The sequence below is a fragment of the Larimichthys crocea genome, chromosome VI, assembly GCF_000972845.2.
Source record: "Larimichthys crocea isolate SSNF chromosome VI, L_crocea_2.0, whole genome shotgun sequence".
Taxonomy (NCBI): Eukaryota; Metazoa; Chordata; class Actinopteri; family Sciaenidae; genus Larimichthys; species Larimichthys crocea.
The window spans coordinates 18,187,575-18,215,474 of NC_040016.1; the positions used below are offsets into that span (position 1 = coordinate 18,187,575).

Here is a 27,900-nt window from a genome sequence, read left to right on the forward strand (position 1 = left end):
AACGATCGGCACTGCTCTGTCCCATTTGATGGCCGTGGTAGTTTCTTTCTTTAAATATACAGTATGTTTACACTGCTATTGTCCCATGAAACACTCACTTAAACTGTTTCTGTGTGACCACCTGTAGGTCATGTACTGGCCCATGCTGAGTCACCAGAATCTGGCATTGTTCCTTTTGATGAGGATGATCTGGGACCGAGGGATCATATTATGGTACTAATATACGTATTGTAGCTGCCCATGAATGGCCATGCACTCGGCCTGGGTCACTCTGGTTCAGAAGCGCTCTGATGGCTCCGGTCTACTCTGGTTACCGCGCTAACTTCAGGCTCCATCGGGATGATATCGCGGCATCCAAGACTATATATGTGAGTGCATCAAGAGATCACTGACTGGATCAGGAGCGACCACAAAACTGTGACCTGCACATATAATAACAGATGTATTGTGATTAGACCCTGACAGTACACATTTAGAGCTATAATAACAGCTTCAACTTCTCTGTTTCACAGGTTACCCCCTCGCCAGCACTTAGGCAGCACAATGAGCCCAACAACTTATTCCCCACAGACAGCAGCCATGGTACCGGGAGCATCCCTGACCCCTGCACTGCCACGCTGGATGCCATCATATTAGGTAAGTTAGAGTAGAAAAGCTTTACTTGACTTTTGGCCACAACAAACCGCTGTGTGTGCTACAGTAAGAGTTTGAAGAGGTCATAAAAAAAGGCAAAATCTTATTTATCTTGGGGGAACAAGTCATCTTTCTGAATGGCATCAACATCCATACAAAGACTTTTGTAGGACCACGAAATGTTCAATAGCTCACTGTATATTTTATCAGGTCCATGGAGGAAAACCTTTGCGTTCAGTGGTGATTACGTGTGGACATCTTGACATGGGACACAACGTACCAATGAAGATTAACTTGCTGTGGAGGGATCTCCCCGGAAACCTGAATGCTGCTGTGCACTCTCAAAGAACCACACACAGACCTACTTTTTAAAGGTGCGGTTGTTTGTCCAATACTTTTGTCATGTGTTGTTGCACCTTCTCCAGAGTTAAATCTGTACTGTTTCTGGTCACAAGAAAATAAAGTGTGGAGGTATACCAACTTTGTGCTGGACAGTGGCTACCCAAAACGGTCAAACGGGATCCCTGGTAATATCGATGCAGCATTTTACCTGGAGAGGAACAAGAAGCTGGTCTTTATCAAGGTATCTATGATCGCACTGACGTGCGAAGCATTAATATGTTCCAATTGGTCACTCTACTTGACAGAAACTCAATTTTATCCCATCTCTTTGCCTATGCAGGGTTCAGAGTACTGGCAGTGGATGAGCGAAGTACACCAACTTGGCCTCTACCCCAAACCCCTCTCTATGCTCTTCACCGGAGTGCCACCCCGTCCTGACGCAGCCTTTACTTGGACCAACGGCAAGATCTTCATCTTTAAGGGGACGGTACTGGCGCATGACGAGCTGCTGAAGGCCGACAGAGGATACCCACTGAGCAAGAAGGAGCGTTGGATGCGGTGCTAAGGGTCACCATCAGGGGGCAGCAGGCACCAAGAGGTCCTCAACAAAAGAGGGGGGGTGCTGGTTCCACTCCATGGGCATTGACCAACCAGACAACCTCAACAGGTATGATGATTAAATCTACTGCGGAATTGATTTAATTTCACTGGATCTGATTTAATCAAACATACCCTGTCCTCTGCAGCAGTTTGTGAGGCTTAGTTTCTTGAGCACAAATGTGTGTTTTGTGACTGTGAGAATTATGTAAGCTTTTGTATAAACTCAGGGAGAGACCGGGGGCCTTTCTGTTTTTCTCTCTAACATATGTGTTGGTTATGTGTCTTAATACTTTCATAATGTAATATGACGATGGGAGTGTGCACTTTCTGTTCAGACATTTTGTTTAACCAATTAACAAGGCATTTTGAGCGCTCATTCGTGCTGTTAAGTGTTACAACACTTCAATTATCTCATGAATCACGCTCATCTGCAATAAATCATTGATTCTCTAAGTGTAAATGTAGCATTTTTACAATAAATAAAGTGTCAGCTGTCAAAAGTGCCTTTCTGGTTTGATTCAATTCTGTCACCATAAAAGTCGCCACATATTTAATGTTTCACTATGTTAAAGGCTAGACAGTCTGTCCTGCATGTGTTGTCTAGAGAAAGAAAAAACTTGGAGGCGCCATGGCACCCAGGGTAGGAAACCTCCTGTGACCTCTTTCTTGCCCATGAAACTGGTGAGTAATACCGACAGCGGCAGGCCCAAGGACAAACAAGAGTGCAATGAGGAAAAACAGTTTTGTTACAAACGCACATTTATATTCTATCAACAGGTATGTACAAATTCAGGTAACAAGTGCCTGTCCCTGCAAAATTCAAACAAAAAAAATGGATAATTATTAAAAATCTACAAATTAACAACAAACATGCTTTGTTTTGTTTTTTTTGTCCTTTTTTTTTTCCAACACTACCCTGTACTTGGTCATTATATAAATTAAATTATAAAACGTTTACTCCACAGCATACTCGGCTGTCTAAATTGCTTCACTTATTCATATTCCATGTATCCAACTACATGTCATATCGTACTCTCTCCCCACCTCCGTCTAAACAAAATAAAATACACAAAATGAAAGGCAGTTTAACGATAAACTTTCACAAATCCTACGACCACACAGTTATCGGTAGACAGAAATGACGCACAACACTTCATGGCAATGACTAACTTTTTTTAAAGTACAGTACATGTAAGTCAAACAAATTGCTTGTCGTGTTCACTACCAAAACAAAGTTCATCCGTTTTTTGGGCTCGTACTTGCCGTTTGTATTTAATCACGATGAGGGGAATGAAGGACCTTACTTTGTTGTATCTGGTTTTAAGTGTTTCTCTGAGAAACACGTGGTTGCAGTGGTTATAGCTTGACACGTCTTAGTTCTCCCCCAAAAAAAGCAGCATCTCTTTCTCTGAAACACCCGGACTGACACACCGATAGGAGAAATCATCCTCACTCCACATCAATCATGCGCAGAGGGGAGCAGGTATTGGCTCTACTCACGTTAGAAAGACACAGTTGGAGAAACAGAAAAAAAAAAAAAAACACTAAGTATTCCTTCTTATCACTACACGTGGCTGTGCAATTCTTGCTCAGACCCTGACGACTGGTGTTGTAGCCGTAGGGGAGCCGTGGACCCGGTGTCATAGTCCATGTCGATCATGGTGTGGTTGGCAGTGCCCAGGCTGCTAAGGGAAGTGCCTGTGCCCATCTGTCTGTCCCGCAGACTTTGCAGGTAGCTCTGTGAAGAACAACACAGGGGGAGAGATGGATCAGGGACACAAAATGGTGGAGTTAACTTAAGCATGCATATTTTATATATAAAAAATAAATAAATAAATAAAAGGCATCAGTATCTACAGCACACGCCATGTTGGGTGACACTGACCGGTGCCAGTAGATCCCCAGCGTAACGTTTCACTGGGGTGGGTTTACGGCGGTATGTGCCTTCCTGCCCACCTGCCTGCTGTCGCTTCTTGGCGTCCTTCTCTCGAATCCGCATCAGCTGGACTCTCTTCTGCCTCCGACTGATAACGACTACAAAGGAAAGGGACAAAGGCGGCTTTTAAACATCGCTTCATCGTTAAATAAATTCAGGACTATGAGGTACGGTGGATTGTAAGTGCGTTTTTGCAGTCTGAACTTGAAACATGAAAACATCTGACTGCATATTTATCAGACTGCTAAAAGTTTGTGAGTAAAAGTGGAGGATTTGGAAGAGCTCGATAACTGTGAAGACAATTTTCTACCACTCCATTGGCTCTTTAGAGAATTATTACCCACACCCATAACAGATCTCAGAGAGTCAGAGTGTCATGATATTTCCTCCTTACCCTCAGTGTGTGAGAAGCTGTCATCTGTCAGTTTCCACTGGACCAGTACTCCTATGAGGCTGAGGGCGGGCCAGATTCCCAAAATGACCCAGCTGTACCAGCAGAGAGGTGGCCCGGGTGTAAGGCGCAAGCATTCATACACATGCGTGGCCAAAGCCAGCATCTCCACAAAGTAATCAGCGCAAACTGTCATGATAGCTGCCCCGAACACAGACGTGGAGATCATGGTGAAGAGCTTTTGCCACTGCAGCGTCAGCACGGCGAACAGCATGCCTGTTCCCAGGAGTGCACCCAGTGGGACCCAGACTGTGGTAGGAGTGTAGAACTGGTGAGTGACCAGCAGGGCGGCGAGGGCCAGGAGGAGGCCCAGCAGAAGGCCGGTCATGAAGAGGCCGACGCTTCGCACCAGCATAGTGACCAGACCGCAGAGCAGGCCTATACCGAGGCCTATACCGGCGCTGGCCTCCACGCTCAGCTGAGTGTCCAGTACGTGCTCCTTGTGGCACAGCAAGAAGATGATGACGGAGCCGAACATCAGACCAGACAGGAACATGACAGCCTTGAAACAGCGATAACCTGGAAGTAGTAGAGAACACAATGTCAAACGTCGCTGACTAGAACCAGAGATAAATGTACACTTTGATGTTGTGTAAAATCCAAAAACATAAATTTTCATCTCATCTTATGTCAAGGTCTGTGAGCCAGCAGGGAACCTCACCAAAGAAACAGTAGATGATGCCAAACAGACAACACATGGAGCAGATGACGGCAGGGATGACGTCATACTTTCGCTCTATCTCCAAACTGCAGGCGTCAACCTCGGCGATGCCTGCCCCAACCCCTTCGGAGCTCAGCTCAGTGGGATCTGCCATTCTGGATCAAATGTGGGAGGCTGAAGTTCGGGACAAGGATAGAACTTCTGGTGCCGTTATCTCAGGTCCATCTGAGCCGGTTTTGGTGACCTTAAGAGAAGAGAAAGCGTTGATGAATTATGGACAAATAAAGAAAGAGCGTGGATGAAATTCTTCGGGGTCAACTGTGACTTCTTCTTCGCCGCTCTGTATGTGCAGCTGTCGCAACCTCAACGCGCAAAGATATGCAAGTCGGTGCAATCCTGCATGCTCCGGGCACGCACACAAGCAGCTCATTCACACGCTATAATCCATGCGCCAGGACCCCTGTTGAGCTCTGCTTCCCTCTAATCATTAAGGTCGTGAACTTTGTGAGCAGTCGGTCATATGAGGAGAGTAAACAGCTTTGCTTTATCAGTTCTGAACTCCATTAAAATGAAAACGAACTACACAGGAAGAAGAAAGTGAGTAACTTGATAACTTTGGTTATATAAATCAGCTGTGAACTGAAATGAACCGTGATGTTAGCCCTACTTGGCTGCCTTTCTTATTGAAAAGACACCATTAACTTCAATATGATAACAACTAGTAGACACTGAATCTTTGTCCAAAAAATGCCACCATCCTGTAGGAAACCTACAAGAAAATGTTGACTCTTCATTGGCTAAGAACAACAGCCGTGGCTTCAGTGACAATGAATTTAAGATAATCCTTCAGTTTACCCAAAAATAGTCACTAGAAATCACTACATTTGGAGATGTATGGTTTTTACCAAGGATGGCAACAATATACTAAAATACAGTCAATTGTATGTACAACTACTGTACTTTACATTTACCTCCACCTACTTTGTAATTTCTAGGACGCTCGCAGACTAGCACTCATGAGAAATTTTATATGATATTTAAGCTGGCAGGCCTGTCGAGAGCCACGGAGGACTGCAGTGAGGCTAAAGGCTTATGGGTGGACTGCTCGTTCTGAGGCTGCTGGCAGGCCTCCTGCATGATCTCACCACAGCTGAGATCCGATTACAGCTAACTCACGTTTTCTACTTGAGAAAAACAGTCAGGAACAGTCAGTCCTGCCTTTATTCTCTACTCTCTGCCAGATCTTTCTTTTTTCTGCCCTGTCTGTCCTCCTCCTCCTTCTCTTCCTCCTCCTTACCTGAAACTTTCCCCCGGCTAACAGTAAATCTATTTTCTTGGTGAAATGTTTTGTTTCGTCTTTTTCTCAGACACAAGGCTGTATAATTTGTGTGTCCTGCTTATGAATGACTTTACATGGAAAAAATGAGAGTTCCCTGGAAAGTTTTCTTTTCTTCTTCAGTCACTTACAGTGCTCCAGCACATATCTCTCTCTCTCTCTCTCTTCAGCTTTCCATCAGTGACAGCTGCAATATCTCATTTCTTGTTTAGTAGAATTCAGGAGAAATGTGTCCAATATGTGTATGTGGCCAGAGACTACAGTTTATGGGTTATGTGATGGAGATATGCATAAATAACTGAAATAGAGAGAAGATGTAGAATATTTATGTAAAACGATCTGACGTTTTTTTACAGTATATATACAAAAAAACTCATGACTGTCGATTTATTGCTCTTAAAGTGAATTGTTAATCTAACGGATGAAATAATGTGCAAATCTTATGAAGTAACGGTCAGGGAACGTGAGGACATTTTATTGTGTGTAACGAGACCCAAAATTAAAGTCTAACTTGTCTAACAAATAAAGCACTGGCTGCACTGCCCTCTGTATATAATCAGGACTATAATCTTCACATCAACACCAGCCAGACTCTACTGTGTGGGAACGTAGATCTACAAACAGAGGTCTGGGCTCTGGGTGATGTCTCAGCGGTTAGCAGTCGCCTTAAAGCAAGATGCGTTCGAACACGACTGGGCTGGCTGCGAAGTTTTCTCACAGTCTCTTAAAATCGGTGTGAATATGTGTGCCAGAATGTGTCTGTCTTCTCTCGCCCCAATAAGCGAAGACTCCAACGACCATGTGGACAGGATAAGAGATTAGAAAATGTACTGACAGAGACAGAAACCTCATTGTTTTGGGCTTTTGTTTTGCTCTTTGGTCTCATCACTGTGATCTGCCTCTTGATGTCGGCCCTGACTCATATGAGTCATATGAGAAAAAGAAGATTTTTATTTTATTTTATTTTATATGGAACTAATACAAAATGAATGTGTAACACGAACAAACAATCTTCTGTAGATAGAGTTTACTCTGGGCTTCATGTATAAGTTCAACTTGTCGTTTGGTGTTGGTTTGCAAGAGCATATAATCCCAGCTGGCCTCTGTTTAATATGATATGAATGCAGGCCACCTGGTTGGGTTGGATATGAAACACCTGCTGCTGCCGGCCTCCTGTCATTCACAGAGCTTGTTGGGACTGACTCTGCCATAAAAGCCTTTCCTCTATTTACCTGCTCTGTGACCCTTTTGCCGTTTGCAATACTTGGCCCTCGACAACAATGAGAGATTAAGTTTATCTTCTACTACACCGCTGATTCATGTTGATTCAAAGGACACAACACATGCTGTGCTACCGGGGTACATTTCAAGCTCATCTCATTCTTCTGCAGTTATCTTTCAAAGAACCAGGACAAAAAAATGACTTGATGTCTCAAATTTGAATGTCGTTTTGTACTAAATGTTGCGGTCAGACAACACATGACACGTCACATTACACAGCAACTTATTCATAGACTAATTACTGCAACTGAACACTGACTTCTGTTGCTTCTAACAGGCCGGGGGCGTTGAATAAATGTTTTGTGGTCAGCCTTTTAAATTTATTAGAAAATAACGAGTCCTCCTTTCTACCACATATCATATTTGGTTACTGTTCAATTATACAGCTCTTTCTCGTTTACCAGTCACGACACCACTGAGTGTGAACCAGTTCATATTTCAACAACTTTTTTAACAGTAATTTACTTAACTCTGCACGCATGCCCACGTGCACTCTCATATCTCTATGCGTCTGTCTCATGTTACCCCTCTGTGAGTCACAATGGTGTCCTATGTCTAACAGGCTGGAAGTCCTTGCTGCTGTGGGAGAATAGAGCCATTATGGGGCAAAACAAAGACTCTGAGGCCCATGCTGTGACCTCTAGTGGCACTCAGAAGAAACCATGCGGGTGAAAAAAAAAGGAGACCACATAGAGATGGCCGAGAGCACCAAGGAAACTGGTAGATCCCAAGTGTTTGCTTTAAGATGGGTGCCAAGTATTTGCCTTCAGGGGGCTGGTGAGTGATGGAGGGAGGGGGGTAACTAACTCGAAACAGAACTATCTATCTTACTGACGGGGGCTCTCTGGAGGCCCCAAAAACATCCAAATGCTTTCTAGCTGAATTTTCTACGAACTAAAGTCGCCTGGCAACTAATTCAATGCAAGTCAACAAGGAGAAGAGTCTACAGCCACGCCAGCAGCTCTGTGAGGCCGACGCTAGATGTTAACATCGATCATGGGAAGGTTGGTTTTTCCAAGTTTTTGGAAAGCAAATGATTGAACAAATTCAAATTCAGATGATAGGTCTGAGGATCAACATGGTTATTAGAACGTTTCTGTTAGGGACCTTAAATATCTGTGGAAGTACATCAAGATATTGCACTCAAAACCAAAAATGCCAACCTTGTGACAATGCTAGAGGAAATGGCAGAAGATCACCAAAGTCAGTCAGATTTGTCCTGTGGGGACCATAAAGTGCCTGTACAACAATTTTCTATAAGACCCATCCAATAGTTGTTGACACAGTTTAGTCTAGACCAAAGTGGTGGACTGACCCAGTCTAAAAACTTTAGCAACTGTTTCATTTCTTCTAGCTTGACCATTAAAGGTGTCAAACCTCTTCACTTGTACTTAAATCTTCAGAAAAACAAAATAAAAGCAGACATAATGTCCTCCGCTTACTTTTCCTCATGAGGCATTCGGTAGGAACGGTGTGTTAACACACAATAAGCATCAGCTACAGATGAGCTATTGGAATATTATGTTAAATTTCCCCAGAGTATACTCCCCCTGAACAAACAATGCAGGGGGGCTGAGTAGCACAGATTTGAGTGCTCAGCTGCTGAGAAACAGGCAGGACCGATCGCAAGTTCCCAACATAGCTAATTTGGGTGTGTTTAATGAAGGGGTGGGCCCGTGTGATCACAGCCAAGGATTCTGCAAGTGCTCCTCCGACTTGATGACCAAGACCAGCTGAGAAGCTGAAAACCTGCGGTGCTCTGGCTTGGCCGTCTGACAGCTTCACTTGGAAGACTCTAACCAAGAATGTGAGATGCACCGGGGTCCTGTGCTCTGCTGTTGCAGCTATAAATCACGCCACCTTCGGGTGATCACCCCAACCAGCTGAAAGACTGATCGAGTCCAGACAACCGGCACCATGGCACTAACACTAACATAACACTAAGTGCCACAGTGGGGGTTATTAAAATGGATGCCATGTTGCGCTAAGCATAACACTGGATAAACATGGATAAACGTATGCTCGTCATCACAAGACCATCTGCTTTCACTCTAGGCCATACTGAGCAAGACATCATATGGGCCACTACTGAGCTTCCTGTCCCTCCATAGCAGGAAGCTCCGGATCAGAAGAGGAAGTGGAACATCAGGTTTCAGCAGGAACTGACCCCTGTGTTTGTGACGGGAACAAAAAGCTGGATCATCAACATTGAAACATGATTTCACCTCAACAACACGATTCTCCTGATTTCAACCGAGGATCCGAGATCGGGAAACACAAGGCAGCTTATCCAGGACTGCTTAACACAAACAACTGGACCTGAGCAGTTTGGCTGTTCTAAAAAGGAAACAGCAGGAAAAGGCAGCCTTGTAAGCATGATCAAAATAAGCAGATTATGAAAATAATCTGCCTAGTTCGCAGGATAATCTACATATGACACTTGCTATTGTGTCACCAAGTGTCGCAACTTTTTGTTTCATAATGAACAAAGCGCCACATGACAGACGACATGACGTCAGATTACTTGTTTTTCCAGACGCTCTTGGTCAATGAGGCAATAATAATAATTGTGCAAACGTATCTAACCACACTTCTTTACGGCTATAAATACATAAAGCCTCGCAGGAGTGTGTGGCATAAGCAAATCAACTGTGTTTTCTGTTGTGTGATGAACACACACACACCACAAAGTTGACTACATGTGATTCACAGGATACTTCTGCATACTCATGACTCTGACAAACCTTTGCATGTAGCCAGACCAACTGTGTCCCAGTGTATCTTCCTTTGCACTGTGGGTGTATTCACATCTGTATAAACATCTTTCAACTCCTCATCACTAAAGTGCCATTGTAGAGGGGGGGTTGATGTTTCCCCCTGCGCAGTTTTGGGATCTAACTATGTCTTTTTCATATTAAAGTCTATTGTCCTGTGAGTATCACTTGTCATCATCTGCTTAACTCAAAGACATCTCAGTCACCAGTTTAACAAAACATGGGTTTTTAATACAAATCAATGAAAAGATGTGCCACAGAAATGTGGATTACGTGCAACAGATCTTTCCTGAAGCGATGAATCGGAAGAAGAAGAAATATGTTCAGTTTAGTCCAGTAGTTTAGATCCACACATTTGTAACCACAGACTCTCCAGAATTGCACATTTTTATACAAAACTATTCGCCTCCCAAAAGCTGACTCAATTCACCCAACCAGCTTCATACTGCGCACAGCACAGCTGGAGCTTCTAGATCTTGGTCGCTACCCAGAGTTATAAAAATTCCCATCATTTTGCAGTATTGCTTTTTTTTTTAATACATATAGACACACACACAACCCGGCAGTGACTATGTTCAAGTGACGATATGTCACAATATCACTGGAAGCTATACGTCATCTCATTTACCCTCTGGCCACGGACCCCAATAATTTGTGGCAATATTTTATTAGCAGTATCCAACTTCTCTTTCCTTCATAATCTCTCAGTCTCATGCCTGCCTGACTTTAGTCAGAACAATAGAGGCCTTTCAACTTAAGGCTGCAGAGAGCTACTTATGGAGAGGCATGAAAAAGAGATCAGAAACACAATGAGGAGCCTTTTGAAGAGTCACATGTCGGCGGTGCATGCGCGTATACTGTACATCAGAAATATACGCGGCCATTGACGTGGTATAAAAGGACTAGTAGTCGTTGGGTTAGCGCTCTATAGTGAGGAAGGTTAGAGTTGTGATCCAGCAGCAGAGGAAGGAGTGTACAGTGAGTGCAGCTAGGAGGGGCAGCTCCACAACGCTCTATTAGGGTTTGTGGTGGAGAGCAGCATTTAGTAGGTGGTGTGGTGGAGGAGTCTTGATGTCCACATGTCAGTGAGAGTACAACAGTACGGCGCTGTGTATCTGAGATAATATATGCTGCTGATAATGAACACTGGGGCTGACATAGAGAACTTTAATGTAACCAGACATTGTGCAGACGTGTCTTTCAGCGAGACGCCAACGCAACTTGCGGGGGGTTGTTCTGACCTCGAGCTGGGGAACGCTTGGGTGTGATGATATTATTACAGCGCATAGTAAAAACCTAGCTCTTATCAAAGTGTGTGTGCAGCAAACAGAGCCGCTTAGGCGGGCTGCCAAAATCTAATCAAACAGGCGTCTGACTGATTTGTAGATAGGTTGTAGATGGGTTGTAGATGGGTTTGCAGTAGTGGCTGGAAGAGGAGTCAGAACACAGTAGTGGTTCAGACCTCCGTGCAGTGCCTATATATATGTCTGCAGCACTTCCACTGCAGCTCTATCATTTAGAGCAGACGTTTAACCCTCTTTGTCAGATTCCAGTCGACAATAATTGTACCTCCTACAGCGATCTCACAAGCCTAAAATATCATGTGTCCTCCATTTTCCAAGCCGACTCAACACCCCTCTCATGTCGTAAGTATAACCGATGTTTAGAGCGCTATAAGTAGCCTATGGATGGATGTTTCGAAATGACTGGTATCAGTTTTTATGTGGCTTCCATGTGACAATGGGTTTTTTTTTCTTGCACCCGGATCCTTCCATCTCCAAATCTGACACAAAGTCAGGTTAAGCCATGTCGGTTCTTCTTAAGAAGCTATTACACCCATGGTTTCTCTCTGACCTAAAGAGTCCTTCTTCAGGTGTGTCATCGGAAAAACACCCATGATGCTGAGAAAATCACAGATCCAGAGCACAGCGGACTCCTTATTAGATTAACCACAGCGATGAACCTTGTACACAGCTCTTATTCGTAATGACAAGCTTCGAGTCACCCCTCAGTGAAGAGATTTGTCCATGTGCAGCGCATATGGCCTGAACATGTGGCCCGAAAGAGCTGGAAGTGCTAACCCAACAAACTCTGACGAATCAGCTGCTTTCATGTTAAATAACGTACCTATCTACCTAACATAAGACAGAAGAGAAGCTGTGTGTACACAACAGATGTACCACAGCTGAAAGTTAAGAGTAGAAGAGTTTTGTGTATTTTATTTGTACTTCTCTACTTCAAAGTTAACCAATGGTGCCAGCTCATATATACGTTTGGCATAGCAGAAACCACTGGGGGCCAATACCTTAACTAGAAAATAAACCTTAGCCTGTGCGCCTGTTGTTTTAAGAGGAAAAAAGAAAAAAAGACTGCTTGTGTTTAAAGGAAGAAAGCAAATCCAAACACAGTAATTACCCAAACTTCAAATTAAAGCTCATAAAATGGAAATTTCTACTTTGCTACGCCTGGTCTTAACGTGAACGCTCTCTCCAACGGTTTATAGTGTTCGATATGTTTGTTACGTTGCCTAATTTAATTTTATTCTAAAGAGAGCCTTTGTTTGTGCTAATTAAAAGGTACCACGAAAAAAAACCAACATGTGCAGTCGAAACTTCATCAACCTCTCAACGTTCTTCATGTCTCCCCCCACCAAAAAAAAAGCAGGGAAGGGCTTTTCCTCTCTGCTGTTTCAAAGGGGCAAAACCATCTGGTGCAGGCTGACAGAGTAGGTCAAGTAGATGAGGGGATGTGTGGAGGGGGATTTCTTTACTGGGAGAGAGGGTGGGTGGTGTAACTACAGGCTGCACTCCCCAGTAAAGACAGGAACCTGTAGACTGTCATCAGAAAAACCAAAGAGGCACTCCCACCATGGACAACACAGCACGCTACGTGGTCCAGAAAGAGACATTACATGTTTAGTTTATAAGATAAATCAATCAAACATCATATAATTGCACTTGATTTTTATATCTTACCTCCTACCTTGGCCAGCAGCCCCTACTGATTGAAGAGGACTTAGGTTTAGTGCACACACAGTGTAAATAAAGCTTTTATTGTCCTCAGAGGCTGAGAGATAAGTTGCATTATGGAAAAAAAAAAGAAAAGAAAAGGAAAAGAGGGGGAGCAGCCATGAAAGCTTGCTACGTGTTATTACAAACATTTCCAGCTGTAGAGTTTGGCAGTGATCAGTTATAATCAATCATCATCGGTAATAAAAATAAAAATAAAAGGTAGGAGCCTATTGTTTGCCCAGTGATAAGACAACAACAAACACACAAACCAAAGCTTGGTGTTTAGAAGTGAGAGATTTTCAAAATAAACTCACCGTTGAGTCTGTGTGTGCCGGCGGTTGTAAACGTTGTAACTTCTTCTTCCTCTGTCAGGAAAATCTCCACCACCATTCACAAACACAAAAGCGGCGGTAAGGGTACCAGGGAAAACCGGTTTTCTCTCCCAACTTTTCCCTTTTTTTTCTGTTTTTTAAAAACTAAACCGACAACATCGTTCCTCTTCCTCCCTCTCTTCTTTCTCTTCATGCAAATCCTCCTAAAAACGTCGTGAGGTAGGTCTGCAGCTACTTTCCATCGATCGGGTGTCACAACTTTGAAACCAACCGTCCGAGTTCCAGAAAAAAAAAAAAAACCGTCCACCTCCTTTTGGAAAATCTTAAACGATCCTCCCTCACACACACACCTCCCCTCTTCTTCCTTTCTCTCCGCTGGAGTAAAATGGGACTTCAAAAAAACAAAAGGAGAAGTTTTTCCTCCTCTCTCTCTCCTCCTCCTCCTCTCTCTCCGAGGTAATCCCCTCGCTATCTCCATCCAACGTCGGCAGTTTGTCCGTTGGAAGGGCAGAGAGAGGCGGGGAGAGGAGGGGAGGGGCGCGGAGGCAGCGGATGAGGCCGCCCGCTGCTTTAATTGGATATACACTGTTAAAAAAAAATAAAAAATTAAAGGTGCACTTTTAAAAAACACATCAGATCTCAACAGCAAAATAAATCACGCTGGATATCTCTCCTGATATGAACTGGGGTAATGTTGTAAAGAATGAAAGGATGCTACATCATTAATTAATAATGGAAAAATGGAAACTATCAACCTACAGAGGGCTGAATTTATCATCAGCTAGAGTGAGAAAAATCAGTGAAAAAATAAAACGTATTCGACTACCGTGGCCTCAAATGCCCCACTACAGACATGATTTATACATAGAAACGTAGGAAAATTTGTCTTCTCACTCACATTCGTCTGCTAAAGCTGTCAGCCTTATAGTTTTGGCGTAACACACAAAGATGCGCGAGCAACACCCATCCACAGCCCCATAGACTGCCATGTTAAAAAGGCGGGAATATCTCTGGAGGAAAGCAGAAGTAACGCTTCTTTGAATCGCTCTAAAGGTCACATTTCTTCACTTTATCGACACAAAATAACTATGTAGACGTTCAGGAGGGGCTCGGGATGCTCCCAGTGATTTCGGTTCAATGATTGGAAATACGGTTTGGCCAGAAATCCTTCCTGTTCGAGGGGTAGTCTCAGCATTTTCTCTCTCTCTCTGTCAGCATTTCCAACTGACATTCTAACAGGTGCAGTAACTGCTCTGCTGATTAGGGCCGGCAGTTGGTCCTGGTTGCTTGGCAACCTCAAGCCTGCCTGAAGGAGGAGAGAGAGAAGGGGCTATTTTCAAAATAAGAGTCCCTTCAAAATAAGACTTTGCTCATGGTAGTAAAGACATGCTAATTGCTAACATTAGCGGCTAATGCTTCACTACCAACTAGCTAACGCACTAGCTGCTCATTGTAGTAAAGACATGATAATTGCTAACATTTGCAGCTAATTCTTTAATACCAGTAGTAGTAAGATACGCTAATTGCTAACATTAGTGGCCAATGCTAAAATAAGTGCTAATGCTAATTGCTAGCACGTCAACGCTAGCCACTAATTTTTAGCCACTAAGAACTAAATACATGCTAATTGCTCCAGGCAACAGCCCACTCGTCACTCTCATAATTTCTGTGGGAATTTTCTAGTTAAATTCTATCTATCTATCTATCTATCTATCTATCTATCTATCTATCTATCTATCTATCTATCTATCATTTTTTGTTCCCCCACTATAACAGTAACACTTTTCTAATAAGGCACCCTCTCTAAAAGATTGTAATTAATACAGTTATTAATAACTAATAATAAACATGCAATCGACAGTCAACAAACAAGCATTTTATTAATGCTTTAGTACTTCAATAAAAACTCATTTTGAGTTGCCAGGTTGGCTCTGGCTGTTAATTAGCCTACTCTAGCATTTTCTGTACTTATTGCTCTTTAACTATCAAATAAACCACTCATAAGAACTTCTGACCTTACCGTCCATGCCTCTGACCTAAAATGATGTTGATTTAGAGCACTTCATTTGTATTTTTACTATAATACTACTTTGCTGTAGTACACATTAAAAATGAGTACAAACTATTTAAAACTCATTAGTAATCACTTAACATTTTATAACTGCAGACTTGATGACACTCATTATCCTTTAATAATGGCATTGACAACGTGACACAAGCTGTCCTAATGAATGATTTAACCATTAATAAATTAGTTTACTTTTTAAATGGCGCCTTTCTGGAAAGTGTACAGGCTCAACTAACGTATAAAAGTGTTTATACAGGGCCTGTAATGAGCTCCACGTGTTGTGACCAGTGTTTGAATGCGAAGGCAGACACGTTGTATACATTTCAGGCTTATTCATTCTCTTCTCTCTTTTTATATTTATACTGCTGCACACTGTGGAGGGCCGGGAATTTCTGGTGTCCAGAGAGTAACAACTGGTGACACAGGACCCTGTGGATTGTGTTGGTACATGCACAGGGAATGAGTTACAGCTGTGTGCTGGGGCCATAGGAGCACTTCATTCTCACCACAGGGTCTCCCGGAGGAGGGAGGGGAGGGAGGGGTTGCTGTGTTTGTGTGTGTTTGCCAGGGGACTTATTTATTTATAGCTATAGCCTATATGGCCACCACTCTTAACAGTTTGGCCACTACAACCCACAGGTGTTCATTGTTTAGTCTACATTTAAACATAGATCATTTAATGATCTGTTCATTCAGGTGTGACTCAACTGACAGATTATTGCTCTGACATGACTTGTAGGTTCCTTGAAATTTCCCAGTGACTTACTCACTTATTGGCAAGTTATTCCACGTACATTTCACGCTACATTTCCAGGATTCAGCAATAAACACACATTTGGCTATACTGCTGAGAATAGCATAAATCATTGATTAACTGCAAGTGAGGAGATGAACCCTTCTTGTGCTCTTCCTTGTATAGAAGTGATGTCATTGATGACAAGCCCAATAGCTCAATGTTCATATTTCATTTTCCTCTATTGGAAAATATGAAGTACTGCCAAATCTGGCTGAGCAGAGATGCTCTCTGCTTTTTTTAGTGAGTCTTTACATCTCTTGTCTGTATAATCCATAGACACAATAACTTTGTTGTGTTGCGACATAAAGCTCATTTGCAGTCCAAGAGAGTTCTGGGGAATGATGTGCCAAACAAATCAGGTCGTCCCCTCACAAACTAAACAAACAGGTACATTTACCTGTGAATTTACCTAAGCATTAGACTGCGCCTTACATCAGGCAGCGTTAAAAAGGCCTTCTACAGCCTTCACGATTTAATTATTAATGACCCATTAGTGGATAAGCAATAACATTAGTTCTGTCTGTGGCTAAGTTTCAGATATGCTTGGCACGCCCTTCAAACACAACCGTGATCCATCACTTTCTGTAGCTTTTAAATTAAAAGTCAGGTCTTCATTGTGACTAACAAACGCGTGCCTTCCCTTTACTGAGCCTTTGAATGATTAAATTACTGTATAATGCATCTGCATGCAACATTTACGCAATACAGCCTCAAGGCGTTTCATGTTTTGGTTACAAAACAATGAGTCACATCTGAATATTTAATAAACAGATGGTCTGAACCCAGTTTCAGTTTCATGGTGACATATTAGCTATTGCTCTATGCGGAGGAAGCGATATACCTCTAACCTCTGATCTCCATGAAGTACAACCACCCATCATTGTGCTCGCATGCTTAACTCACAGCAGTATCTGTGGATTGTCAGGTCTGCCTCTGGCTCTGTAGGATGGGGGCAGAGCAGATGCTGTGACAGGAAGTTACTAACATGGTCCAGATGTAAGGACAGAGAGAGAGACCACCTCCGACACAGCTGCAAAACACGGATGAATGCAGGCAGCGACTGCAGACGTACAAACGACTGCAGTGTTGAAGAAAGGCTGATCGAGAGACATTTGTTCATGTCATTTTTAAGACAAATGTGAAACTGAGGTTTTGATCAGTGCCTGTGTTTCCCCCATTCAGCTGCTCCTCACTTAATAGTTACACACTCATTATAGTTATGTTCAAATATTCAATTTTAACGAATATTTAATTTATTCAAGGCTCAAATTAGATATTTTACATTGGATTTGTTTTTTTAACTCTTTAATTCACAAAGATGAAAGTTCAACATGTACGTGCCCTCTAGTGTTTAAAATGATGCACTGCAACAAAGTGACAACAAAACAAAAGCAGAAACAATTTTTTTAATACACTGCTTTTTTTATTATTTATTATTAATAAGTAGGTGTGAATTTTACTCTGAAATTCAAAGTTAACATTAACATGACCTTAAAGCAGAAAAATATTTGTTTAGATGGAACCTGATCAACAAAATGAGACAAACCGACAGCTTTCATGTCAAAAGATGAAATTATTGCATTAAAGACAAAGTCCCGTGATGCAAAACGTTCGATAATAGACTGGCAAACATATTTACAAGAACTACATAAAGGCACCGATCAGGCTTACGAAAGAGACGAAAATGAAGTTGCTTATTAGAAACTATGTATCCACAGGGGCAGGTCTAAGTGCCCATTTCTTTGGATTGTTTGGTTCCATTAACAGAGTTTCTGGTCTGGACTGCAAACCTCCAGAGAGCCACATCCACTTTAATATCATGCCTTTTTTTCTTTTACAGTCCATTAAAGAAAGTCACTAATCCTCATCTTCCTCTTCATCAATTAAGACCATCTTCCGTCTACGCTTCACAGGAGCGGAGATATCCTCCGTGTCTGAATCTGCATCAGCGTTGGTTTCCATATCCACTGCAGGGGCGGAGTCCTCCTCTGTGAAGACAGTAACGTGAGTCAAACTGCTGCAGTTCAATTATTAGAGACTCCTTACTGTTGTTAGACTGCTGTTATCGTTAAACTTAGCATGACAGCAAACTAAACTTACTTTTAACCTCGAGTTTAATGGGTTTTCTAGCTGCGTCCCCAGTTAGATAAAACTAATACATTAAAACACTGATCTGACTTCTAACAGTAAAATACCTTTGTCCTCGTCATCGTCCAGCAGTCTGCGTCTCCTTCTTTTAGTTGAGGATTTCTCCTGGGACCTGATGAGAACAGGAATAGATTAAGATTTAAGAGTATTTGGAATTAAGCTGTTGTTTGACTTTATGGATTAATTTAAAAGAAAACATAGGGCGATGGCCTCACCTCTCAGGGGTACGGTCTGTATCCTCAACAGGAGGTAAATCTGACACTGGAGCTAAAAACAACAAGAAGATGAATAATATGAACAAAGACATCTTAATCCTCTTTGATTAGCAGCAGATTTTAAGACAACAGACTGGCGCAGAATGGTGCAATCTTCAACTAAAAGGTGTCCCACTGGTTTTATTCAGCCCTGCAGTGTATTCCCAACTCACACTTGGCATACCAGAGGAGTCTTATTACATTTTATCATCTCCACCTGGCTATAAGTTGCTGATTTTTATGTTCCTTGCGTCAGGCAATCAATCAAGATTTACAATTAAAATGACATTGCTGCTCTACCACTTCAAGCCTAGACTGTGAGAACATTGCCACTGCAGTGGCTTTTTTTTGTCACAGCAGAAACTTTTTTTTTTTATTCAATACCACATTCTTAGCTACTAGATCAGCCACAGCAGGCTATAAAAGAGGAAAGTTTTATGCGCACCATGTAACATAATACCTACCTACGTGACAAAGCTGTAATTAACTGCCATCATCTGAGAAAAGGCACAGAACATAAAACCCCCACACATACCTGTACGCTCTGAGGTGTGGTGTTTCTTCTTGCGTGAGAGCAGCAGAGCTCTCAAAGCCTGAGCTCTCTGTTCACCTGAGACCTCCTCCTCCTCCTTCTCCTTCTCCTCCTCCTCCTGGGGTTCTCTGGTTGGACTCGTGGAGCCATTTTCCTCCTGGTCTCCTTTAGGTTCTTCCTCACTTGGACTAAGAGCTGCTGCTGCACTCCGGAGCTGGGATACACTGAGCTTTGCTGGGATCCTCCAAAAGGATTCCTGGTTACAGAACAGTAAAAAAAAAAAAATAACTCAAATGAATGTATATGTAAGTAACTGTATAGTATTTGAACTCAAATAAAAGCACAAAGAGCAGAGCAGAGGACTGTAATTAGAATGAGGTGAAATAACACACCTGTTCATTCGCAGGTGCTCGCATCCCCAGTTTGCGCAACAGCTTGCGGAAGCTCTTGTTGTCCATGGCGTCCTCGTTGGCCTCTGTCAGAGGAACAAGTGGCACAGGCTGGGACAAACCTGGAGAGCAGAGCACAACAGTTTCACTGACAGACCAAACAGCACTAATTATATGTTTTATATGTCTTAGAGCTGAAAACACACACACAACAGAGTAAAGAAATAAAGTGTGTTAAAGTTTGCGCTCTTACTATCTTCTTCACGGTCTGCTGCTGTTCTGTTTAGACAGTTCTGTAGCCACAGCATGGGTCCAGACATGCCTGATATTAATTAAAAATATTCATGATGGAAGAATACTGTTTGTTTGTTTCTTTGATCTCATTTGACAAAAAGAGATTGTCTCACCTTCCTGTTGTAAAGCATACACCATGGAGCCTACATCAGCTCTCCCCTCTACCGAGGAGTTCAGGCTTTGGCTTCTCCTTCCTCTGTTTTGTGATTTTGGCCGTTCTTGCTCCTCATCTTCCTCTTCCTCTCCCTCACTCTCGTCAGACTCATCTTCTTCCTCTTCTTCCTCATCTCTGTCCACGGGATCATCTGGGAATTCTTGTGTTAGTCCTTCTAGGAACTCTTCTTCAGTCTGTGGCAGAAACACAGTGATCTTTATCACAGATACACATTTTCATCAAATGTAATTATTATAAATGTGTTTTTATTAATAACACACTTTGGTATTAGATGCACAATTAATCTAAATGAATTTTACCATTCCCTTTCCAGAGCTCTTTCCAGAGCTCTTCCCCTGAGCGTTGCGACTCCTCTTCTTATAAAGTTCTCGTCTCTCTGACACCAAGCCCATACTGAGCAGCTTATCCACCACACGTGCGCGGGACCGCTTGGCCGTGAGCTTCTTCAGGATGTTACCCAGCACATCTGTGGAAATATATCACCAGAGAGTCAGCACAGACTGTTCCTGAAGCTACTGTTGTTCAAGGGCTGGAACTGAGGTACAGTGAAAGGCTGCTTCATTGCTTTTTTTTTTACATAATGACAATATAGTGTCTGGTACCGTCAGAGTCTTTGTACTCCTCGTAGAGCATCTCCAGCTCCTGCTCCTGCTCCTCAGTCCAAAGAACAATCCGGGTACCTATCCTTTTGTAAAATAAAATAACTCTTTAATTATTCTCTGCAATACATTGCTCTCTACTTTAACTTTACTCAATCTGTCTGGAGTACATACTTTTGTTTCTTCAGTTCTTTAGCACTGTCCACCAGACCCATGTGCACCAGCTGTGTCACCACCTGGCGCCGAGTGCGGTTGCCGTTGCTGAGTAATGGCAGCAAAGTCTCCACTATATCTGGCACTAAACACAAGAAACAACAATTCATTAAAGAATCTAAACCTAAGTGCACAGTGTGCAACTGCATCTTGTAACTTGTAAGACAAACAAAAAGAAAGCAGACCTTCAGAATCACGGTGCTCCTCGTAGAGCTTGCGTAACTCCTCCTCCTCCTCTTCAGTCCACGATGGTTTCTTTCCCTCTCTGACATATTTAGGAAGAGATGTTTTTAAAAAATGATGCCATACAACTTTACACAGGTGCATTTTATAACTACTGTAACAACAGTCACGTTAACATGACACACACAAACAGTGGAGAAACACAAACTAAAAGAGAGCACACACCCATCTTTGGTGTAGCCTTCAGTCATCTCACGTGCAGCCCCCACATTTTTCCAGAACAACAGTTCAACGTACGCCTTGTTGTTTTTTGCCGCCAGTGAAAAGAAATGGTTCAGCACATACTTGGCAAAGGTCACCAGCTCCTGTGAAGGAGAGAATAAAGGTTAGCGCTTCTATCTAAACTACAGCTGACCCTAGATCGCCAGTAGCTTTGCTTGGTTTATTCCCTTATGTCTGTACTGTAACCTTGTAAGCAGCTGCGGCGGGGTCACTCAGGATTTTGTTGAAAAGGTTGAAGACGGACAGCTGGAAAAGCAAGGCGTCCATTTTGAGGTCGACAGCCAGACGATGCAGCATTCGAGCGATGCAGTGGTTTGTGTGAGGTGTGTTTTTGGAGTAGGATTTTAATAAGAGGAGGTACGGACGCACAATACTGGGGTTGGCAAACCTGTGAGGGGGGTGAGAGAAGGGAAACATTAGGAATGTCACAAAAGTACTATTTGGCATGCAGTGGTGGGTTCATTTTAAAGTTTCTAGAGCTGTGTTCTTCACCTCTTGATGAAGTCAAGAAAGTTGAACTCTTTTTCAGAAACCTGGATGGTCTCCAACTCTTCCTCCTCCAACTCTGCGGCATCATCCTCGTCCTCTACCACATGCTCAGGAGGAGATGACCCTGAAATGAACAAGACAAACTTTAAATGCTACTCAGATGCTGTGATACAAAGGGTAAGGGAAGTATACATAAATAAAAAAATGTACTTGGGAGGTTGGCATGCAGGATCTGCTTAAGGAGTTCCAGTTCCTCTTCAGTTTCCACATCAGCTGAACCAAAGACATCACCCTCTGGCCAGACTTCCCTGCATACAAAAAGGAGGAAGGTGAATACTCAAATACGAGTATGATCAGTCTCACGGGAGGTTGATGGAGAGTTAAGTCTCACTGACCTGGCAGCACGCAGCAGCCCCAACGCTTCTGGTCCCAGTCGAGCCAGTAGTGCATCCTGCACACGCACCATGGCCTCAGTCCGCTGCTCCTCAAGTGGAATTTCAGATGTGGCGTCAAACGGCACGATGCTTTCGGTTAAAGACTCTGACAACTGCACGCAGAAGACAGAGAGGCAGCACTTTATATCCATTAGCTCATGGGAGGGCTGTTTAGCTTGTGTTCAGGTCTTTGTTCTTGCGATATTTCTTAATTAACTATATTATTGATGATAATATTACCCATAAAAGTAACAATTCCATTTAGTTTTTTCAGTTCAACAAGTTTTCTTTCCACCCCCTTAAAATCAAGAAAGCCTCGCAACCCCCAGTGAAGCCTTGGCGACCCCTGGTGGGGGTTGGGAACCGCCGCTTTAGACAGCATCCTTTTATGGTGCAACTTTAGAGCAGCTCTTTGAAGCCACGTGCTCTTGCGCAACAACCCTCTGCTCTCCGATGACGAATGCTCTCTGCTGCCGCTCGAGGTTGACAGATGCACACTGACCTGAAACCCTGTCGTCTTCAGCTCTTCCTCCACAACCTTCCAGGTCTCTGCCAGGGCTTCTGGAGTAGTTTCTGGAGCTGGAGTCTTTTTTTCACCACGGGACCTTTTTCGCCTCACCTTCTTCTTCTGCAGAGTTAAAAAGAGCGACGTATTAATATTGCAAGCGGACAGTAACGGCAAGAATTTATAACTCACTACGAATTTAGCTGAACTCACCTGAACCATCAGGTTTCTGCGACCTTTGCAGAAGCGTTCCAACATGCGCATGAAGAGATGAGTTGACTCCACCAAGTCTTTAAGGTAGGAGTGAGGCTGTTTGGTTTCATCATACTTCCTCAGCAACGTCAGGAAAATTTCCCTGTATTCCATCAGGTAAAATATGTTACCTGGAAAGTGGAGAAACAAAAGATTTCAGACTTAAAGCAAGATACTCGAAGCATTGTGCACTGATGAGAACTCGTGCAAACTCGTGTCCTCCGTTTGAGATTCATTCTCTTGAAAGTGTCAAAGTTATAAATTTTATACACGAGCTGTCAGCATCTTACTTTTAATGACACTGGAACTCTGACGGATGGTTTCATCCTGTGAGCGGTCCATCTCATTCACAGTCAGCAGCAGTTCCTGATACGCCTTTAGTGCCAGGTGCATCCTAGAAAGGACACGCAATATCAATGTGGGACCAACGCACAGATGAGACTTTTCTTTTTATATTAATTGACCTTCTTACCTGCGTGACCAGGACGTGGCCTCTTTGCGGTCCGTCAGAATCATCTCGTAGTAGTTGGTGATGTTGCGCTCGATAAAATGGAAAGCACGGATGGACATGGTCTCAGAAACTAAGTCAGCGCGGAAACCGTTGCCACGGTTGAAGGCCATGAAAAAGCTCATTGCCCAGAGGTAGTAGGTCTCGTCATGTTGCTCAGTTTGCTCTCGAATGAGACTTTCCTGTGGAGTACAAAAGGCAACACAGAGTGTTGCAGACAATGAACCTTGTGATGTTTTTATTAGCTCCTTTTCTTGGTCTACATTATACTGATTAAGCCGTTTTAACGCCTTGTTAAGTGTCTTTAACTTTACTATGGTGCTTTCTTTTTGTCCGTGTCCTTAATAAAAACACTGTCATTGTCATAATGCATGTATGCTACTAAAAATAAGCAGCAGCTGACCTTGACAAGGTACATGAGGCGATTGTAGCAGTTCTCCAGGAAGTCCACACAAAACTCTCGCAGGAAGAGTCGAACGTTTAAGGCTGAACGCCGTTTGTCCTTACATTCCTGAGCCTGCCGGTTCTTCTTGGGAACACGTCTCACTGCTTTGCCCGTGTCATGGGTATGATTTTTGAACTGAAACAGACAAACAAGAGATTCATTTTAAAATTCTGCAGTCCTTTGTATCTCACAGATGAGCTAGAGGAGTTCATGACTCACATTATGAAGATTTCTGTGATAGATCACATCTTTGTCCCCGATCGACTTGAGACCTTGAACAACGAATGACCCTCCGAAGCGAGAGTGTCTAGAATACAGAAACAGACAGAACAGACATTTACTTTTCAGGCTGAGGAGTGTTTCTTCTCTCTTTACATCTCACTGGGACTCAAACAAATGCTGACATTTTTTATACCACAACAGAAAAGAAAACATTTTATCTCTGGAATTAAAAAAATATAAAAATGTGTTGTTCACTTCTGTTATAATTCAGATTTTTAGAGGCTGAAGTTGCAATAAGGGCTTTCCTTGCCGTCTGGCAAACACTTCAGCAGCTATCTGAAGATGTTTTACAGATAGTGACTGTATTTGATCTCGATGTTACCTGGTTCCTCTTTGAAATGTGCGAGAACGTCTCGCTGCGTGCTCCCTCTGCCTCAGTGCCTCCAGCTCCTGAGAGTCTCGTTGCTTCTCTTCTGCCGAACGAGCCTGACCAGCGCTCACCAAAGCTTCCGGCGTCTGTGTGGAAAGAACAAGAGCTCAAACACAGAACGGCTGGAGATATTTATGTGTACTTCCAAGAGGTTCTTCGATCTAACCTGGTCTCTGAACATGAGGGAGATTATTTCCAACACATGCATACTCCACTGCTGCTCACTCTGGGCCGATGCCAGGAACTTAACCAGGTCATCGAAACCACTCATGTGGATGGCCCACAGCAGTCGATCATGGATGCTGGCATCATCATCCACTTTCTACAGAAAGAGACAAACAGGTGAGATAAAAGGATACAGGATAGATTTAGCTCTGCCTCTTCTCATTCATGTTAAAGTTAGACCTTCTCTTCACAGGGGTCCGCAGGTACATGAAGGACATTCCTGACCAGCAGTAGGATCCTCTCTATCAGCAGGTTATCCTCCTCCTGTCTCTGCTCCCAGTCCTGAAAGAGAAGATGATGAGTAGGAAGAAACACACAAATAAACAGAGCCATGTTAGAGGATCCAGAGAAACACTCACCAGTTGTAGGAGGTTGTATAATATCTCACTTAAAATGCCAAACACCCTCTCACTGGCAAACGCCTGAAAATAAAAGCAGGAAAAATACAAAAAAACATATTAAATACATTCATTATTATATAATGCAGTTCCTTGCAGTCATCACTGAGATCACAATACCTCTTTATAGGCCTGTAAATGAGATGTCACTTGCAAAAAGTGATGCCTAAACACGGCGTCGTCCGGGACTTTACCAAAACAAAGCATAGCAGGCTGAGTGAGGTTGACCATGAGCCTGAGGAAAACCAGAGAAGAGTCATATGAGCAACAGATATTCTGATTCATCAACTAATAGAAAATCATTGTGTAAATGTAATGTCAACATGTATAATAGTAATAGTGAAGTACCATATTCTATCAAAATATTGGCGTCTCTGTATCAATAAATCAACTTCACAGGATCATATTATAAAACATATGTTCATATACATACATTTGATGTTAAGGAGAGAAGTTTATACCTGATGCAGGCATCAAATAAAGTCCTGTCTTGTCCATGTTGAACGATAATAGGCAGAAGATCGTTCTGTACGATCTGGCCTGCACCGAGCTGCTGGCGGACATCCCGGCTGTCGTCTTCATGGCGTAAGTACCTGATCAGATCCTTCACACTTTCTGCAACCCAGAGACCAGTTAGGAGGAGGAGGACCCTTAATCCATGACATCAGTTCATTAATGTATGATTATAATGAAATATTTATAACATTTTAAAAACTGCTCACCTAAGCAATCAGCCTCCTTGTGGTAGGTGTCTCCCTCCAGATAGCCAAGAGCACTGCACGTTGCCAAAAGATCGCAATTCATTGTGACTGAAGTCAATGCACCAGACAACCTGACGAGGAAGATCAACAGAGCATCTCAAAATGTGTGTGTGACTATAAACGGGCATAAACCTGTACATGTACATCGCATCGATCTGAATCATCTGTCACCTGTAGAAGGATCCTGAGATTAACATCTCAGGTCACATGGTTACAGGCTCTTACTTCTGCTACATGACTTTTATTCACCTAAACATTCAGCCTATTTAATTGTACACAGTCCTTCATCCCCATTTGTAGTTCTTTCTCATATTTTTATAAAACATTTTTATTTCTATGGTCACTTTCTATTGTTATATATAGTTTCTGTATAGATGTTTAGCACGGGTTAATCCAATCCACTATTTATATAGCACGATTTTTAGCAAACACAAGGTTTCCAAAGTGCTGCACAACAAGATAAAACACAATAAATGAATAAATAAATAAATAAATAACACAATAAAAAAACATGAAGTAGACAATAGAAAGATAAAAAACTATAAAATAAAAACAAAAAGTATGCATGTACACACATAAAATCAACACTCTACATGGTATCAAAAGTCAATGAAAAGAGGAAAAACTCCTTAACACAGTTATATATTTGTCTTCTACACAAATGTTTAACTCCTTTGTACACTTTTAAATCCTATGCAAATGTTTAATTTGGCTACAAATGTGTACATATTTAAATTTAGATCTATCTTGGGTTAATTTTAACATATGGATACTGTGTTATAGGTTAATTCTAATGTATGTTTAAGGTTTGCATGCTGCAGGATCAATAAATGATCTATCTATCTATCTATCTATCTATCTATCTATGATGATACCTCCCCATCTGCAGACAGGTGTGACTATTGATTTCTTGAGTTTTTATTCTGCACTTTGCTACTTCATTTGATTCCCTACCTGAAACTAAAAAATATGCAGCCTCTGTCTTTATTGACATTCATTAATAAAGTAATTAGCATAGACTATAACGTTTGTTCTTTTGCAGCTGGACTATGGTAAAAACAGTGATAAGTATTTACTCAATTACTGCACTTAAGTACACATTTCTTTTTCTTTCTGTAACACAGTCACATTTTTATTACTACTACAGCTGAGCAGCTCTTTGTTTTGGCATTAATCTTTTCATGTAGCGTTACTTTAACTTAACACAGGGTTCACAAACACACTAAATATATATTTTATATATTAAATCAGCTGCAGTCTCCACACAGAGCTAATGTTATTTAGCCGCTTAGCTTCATTTCTCAGTCTAATAACTGAACGTGTCGGCTCAGAGAAACAGCAACAACGTGGACGAACTCACCGACTCGTAGAAACGTCGTTACTCCTCAGGTGTGCTGCTCATTAAGAGGTGTGTAGTGTGTTATTGTGAAGGTAACACACTTTCATTCATAAAAATTAAACCGTCCGCTTCAGCCTGCCGACACTAACGGACAAGTCTCGCGCCAAGACCGCGAGCGAAAGCGGATGTAGAATGTCGTCATCCGCACGGTCACGAGTTAGCCCTGAGTTTAGTTTGTCAGGCAGCAGCAGGTCACAGGCTTTACCTGCACACAGGTCACAGGCTTTACCTGCACACAGGTAACTATCCCATCAAAAGCTTTACAGAACTCTAATCAAAGGCTTGCAAGCTTTACAGAACTCTAATCAAAGGCTTGCAACTGTTTTGTTCAATACTCGTACTAGCACGATATTTACTGCTGCTGATTTGTACATGCATGCAGGTCTGCATACAGTCTGCAGTGCAGGTCACTATTTGATGATTAAAGATTAAAAGACACCATAAAAATGTGCTAAAGGACATTTTTTATTTTACTTTTACTGCCCAAAACACGTAAAAACAAAGAGATAATTAATTAAACTAGAACATTTCTAAAGAAAGTA

The 27,900-nt window shown here is 42.4% G+C and overlaps 2 protein-coding genes and 1 long non-coding RNA gene across 4 annotated transcripts; 1 reads left to right on the plus strand and 2 right to left on the minus strand.

Moving 5' to 3' along the window:
* Positions 1-3,124: 3,124 nt before the first annotated feature.
* On the minus strand, positions 3,125-13,885 carry LOC109142357 (transmembrane protein 198). Of its 2 annotated transcripts, none has more exons than XM_027279598.1 (5): positions 13,340-13,885; positions 4,624-4,866; positions 3,906-4,481; positions 3,461-3,609; positions 3,125-3,313 (listed from the first exon to the last, which is right to left on the minus strand). In XM_027279598.1, exons 2-5 carry the CDS (start codon positions 4,775-4,777, stop codon positions 3,140-3,142), a joined length of 1,053 nt encoding a protein of 350 aa, XP_027135399.1. In that variant the 5' UTR covers positions 4,778-4,866; positions 13,340-13,885; the 3' UTR covers positions 3,125-3,139. The 2 variants fall into 2 exon arrangements, with proteins under 2 accessions (XP_027135399.1, XP_027135400.1); XM_027279599.1 differs by having other exon boundaries at positions 3,195-3,313; positions 3,532-3,609; positions 4,624-4,867.
* On the plus strand, positions 13,448-19,668 carry LOC113745914 (uncharacterized). The gene is made up of 3 exons (XR_003462482.1): positions 13,448-13,576; positions 18,135-18,225; positions 19,562-19,668. It is a non-coding gene; the product is annotated as an uncharacterized LOC113745914 (long non-coding RNA).
* On the minus strand, positions 18,054-27,528 carry timeless (timeless circadian clock). Its single transcript, XM_019275909.2, has 30 exons — positions 27,320-27,528; positions 25,921-26,030; positions 25,660-25,813; positions 25,319-25,433; positions 25,160-25,222; positions 24,981-25,082; positions 24,742-24,897; positions 24,528-24,661; positions 24,143-24,230; positions 23,882-24,058; positions 23,443-23,660; positions 23,261-23,364; positions 22,932-23,101; positions 22,716-22,841; positions 22,175-22,326; positions 21,990-22,087; positions 21,783-21,903; positions 21,477-21,678; positions 21,234-21,373; positions 21,011-21,090; positions 20,787-20,910; positions 20,616-20,698; positions 20,313-20,479; positions 19,952-20,186; positions 19,798-19,866; positions 19,548-19,666; positions 19,159-19,411; positions 18,585-18,636; positions 18,417-18,481; positions 18,054-18,209 (listed from the first exon to the last, which is right to left on the minus strand). Exons 2-30 carry the CDS (start codon positions 26,000-26,002, stop codon positions 18,079-18,081), a joined length of 3,780 nt encoding a protein of 1,259 aa, XP_019131454.2. The 5' UTR covers positions 26,003-26,030; positions 27,320-27,528; the 3' UTR covers positions 18,054-18,078.
* Between the last annotated feature and the right edge of the window lie 372 nt (positions 27,529-27,900).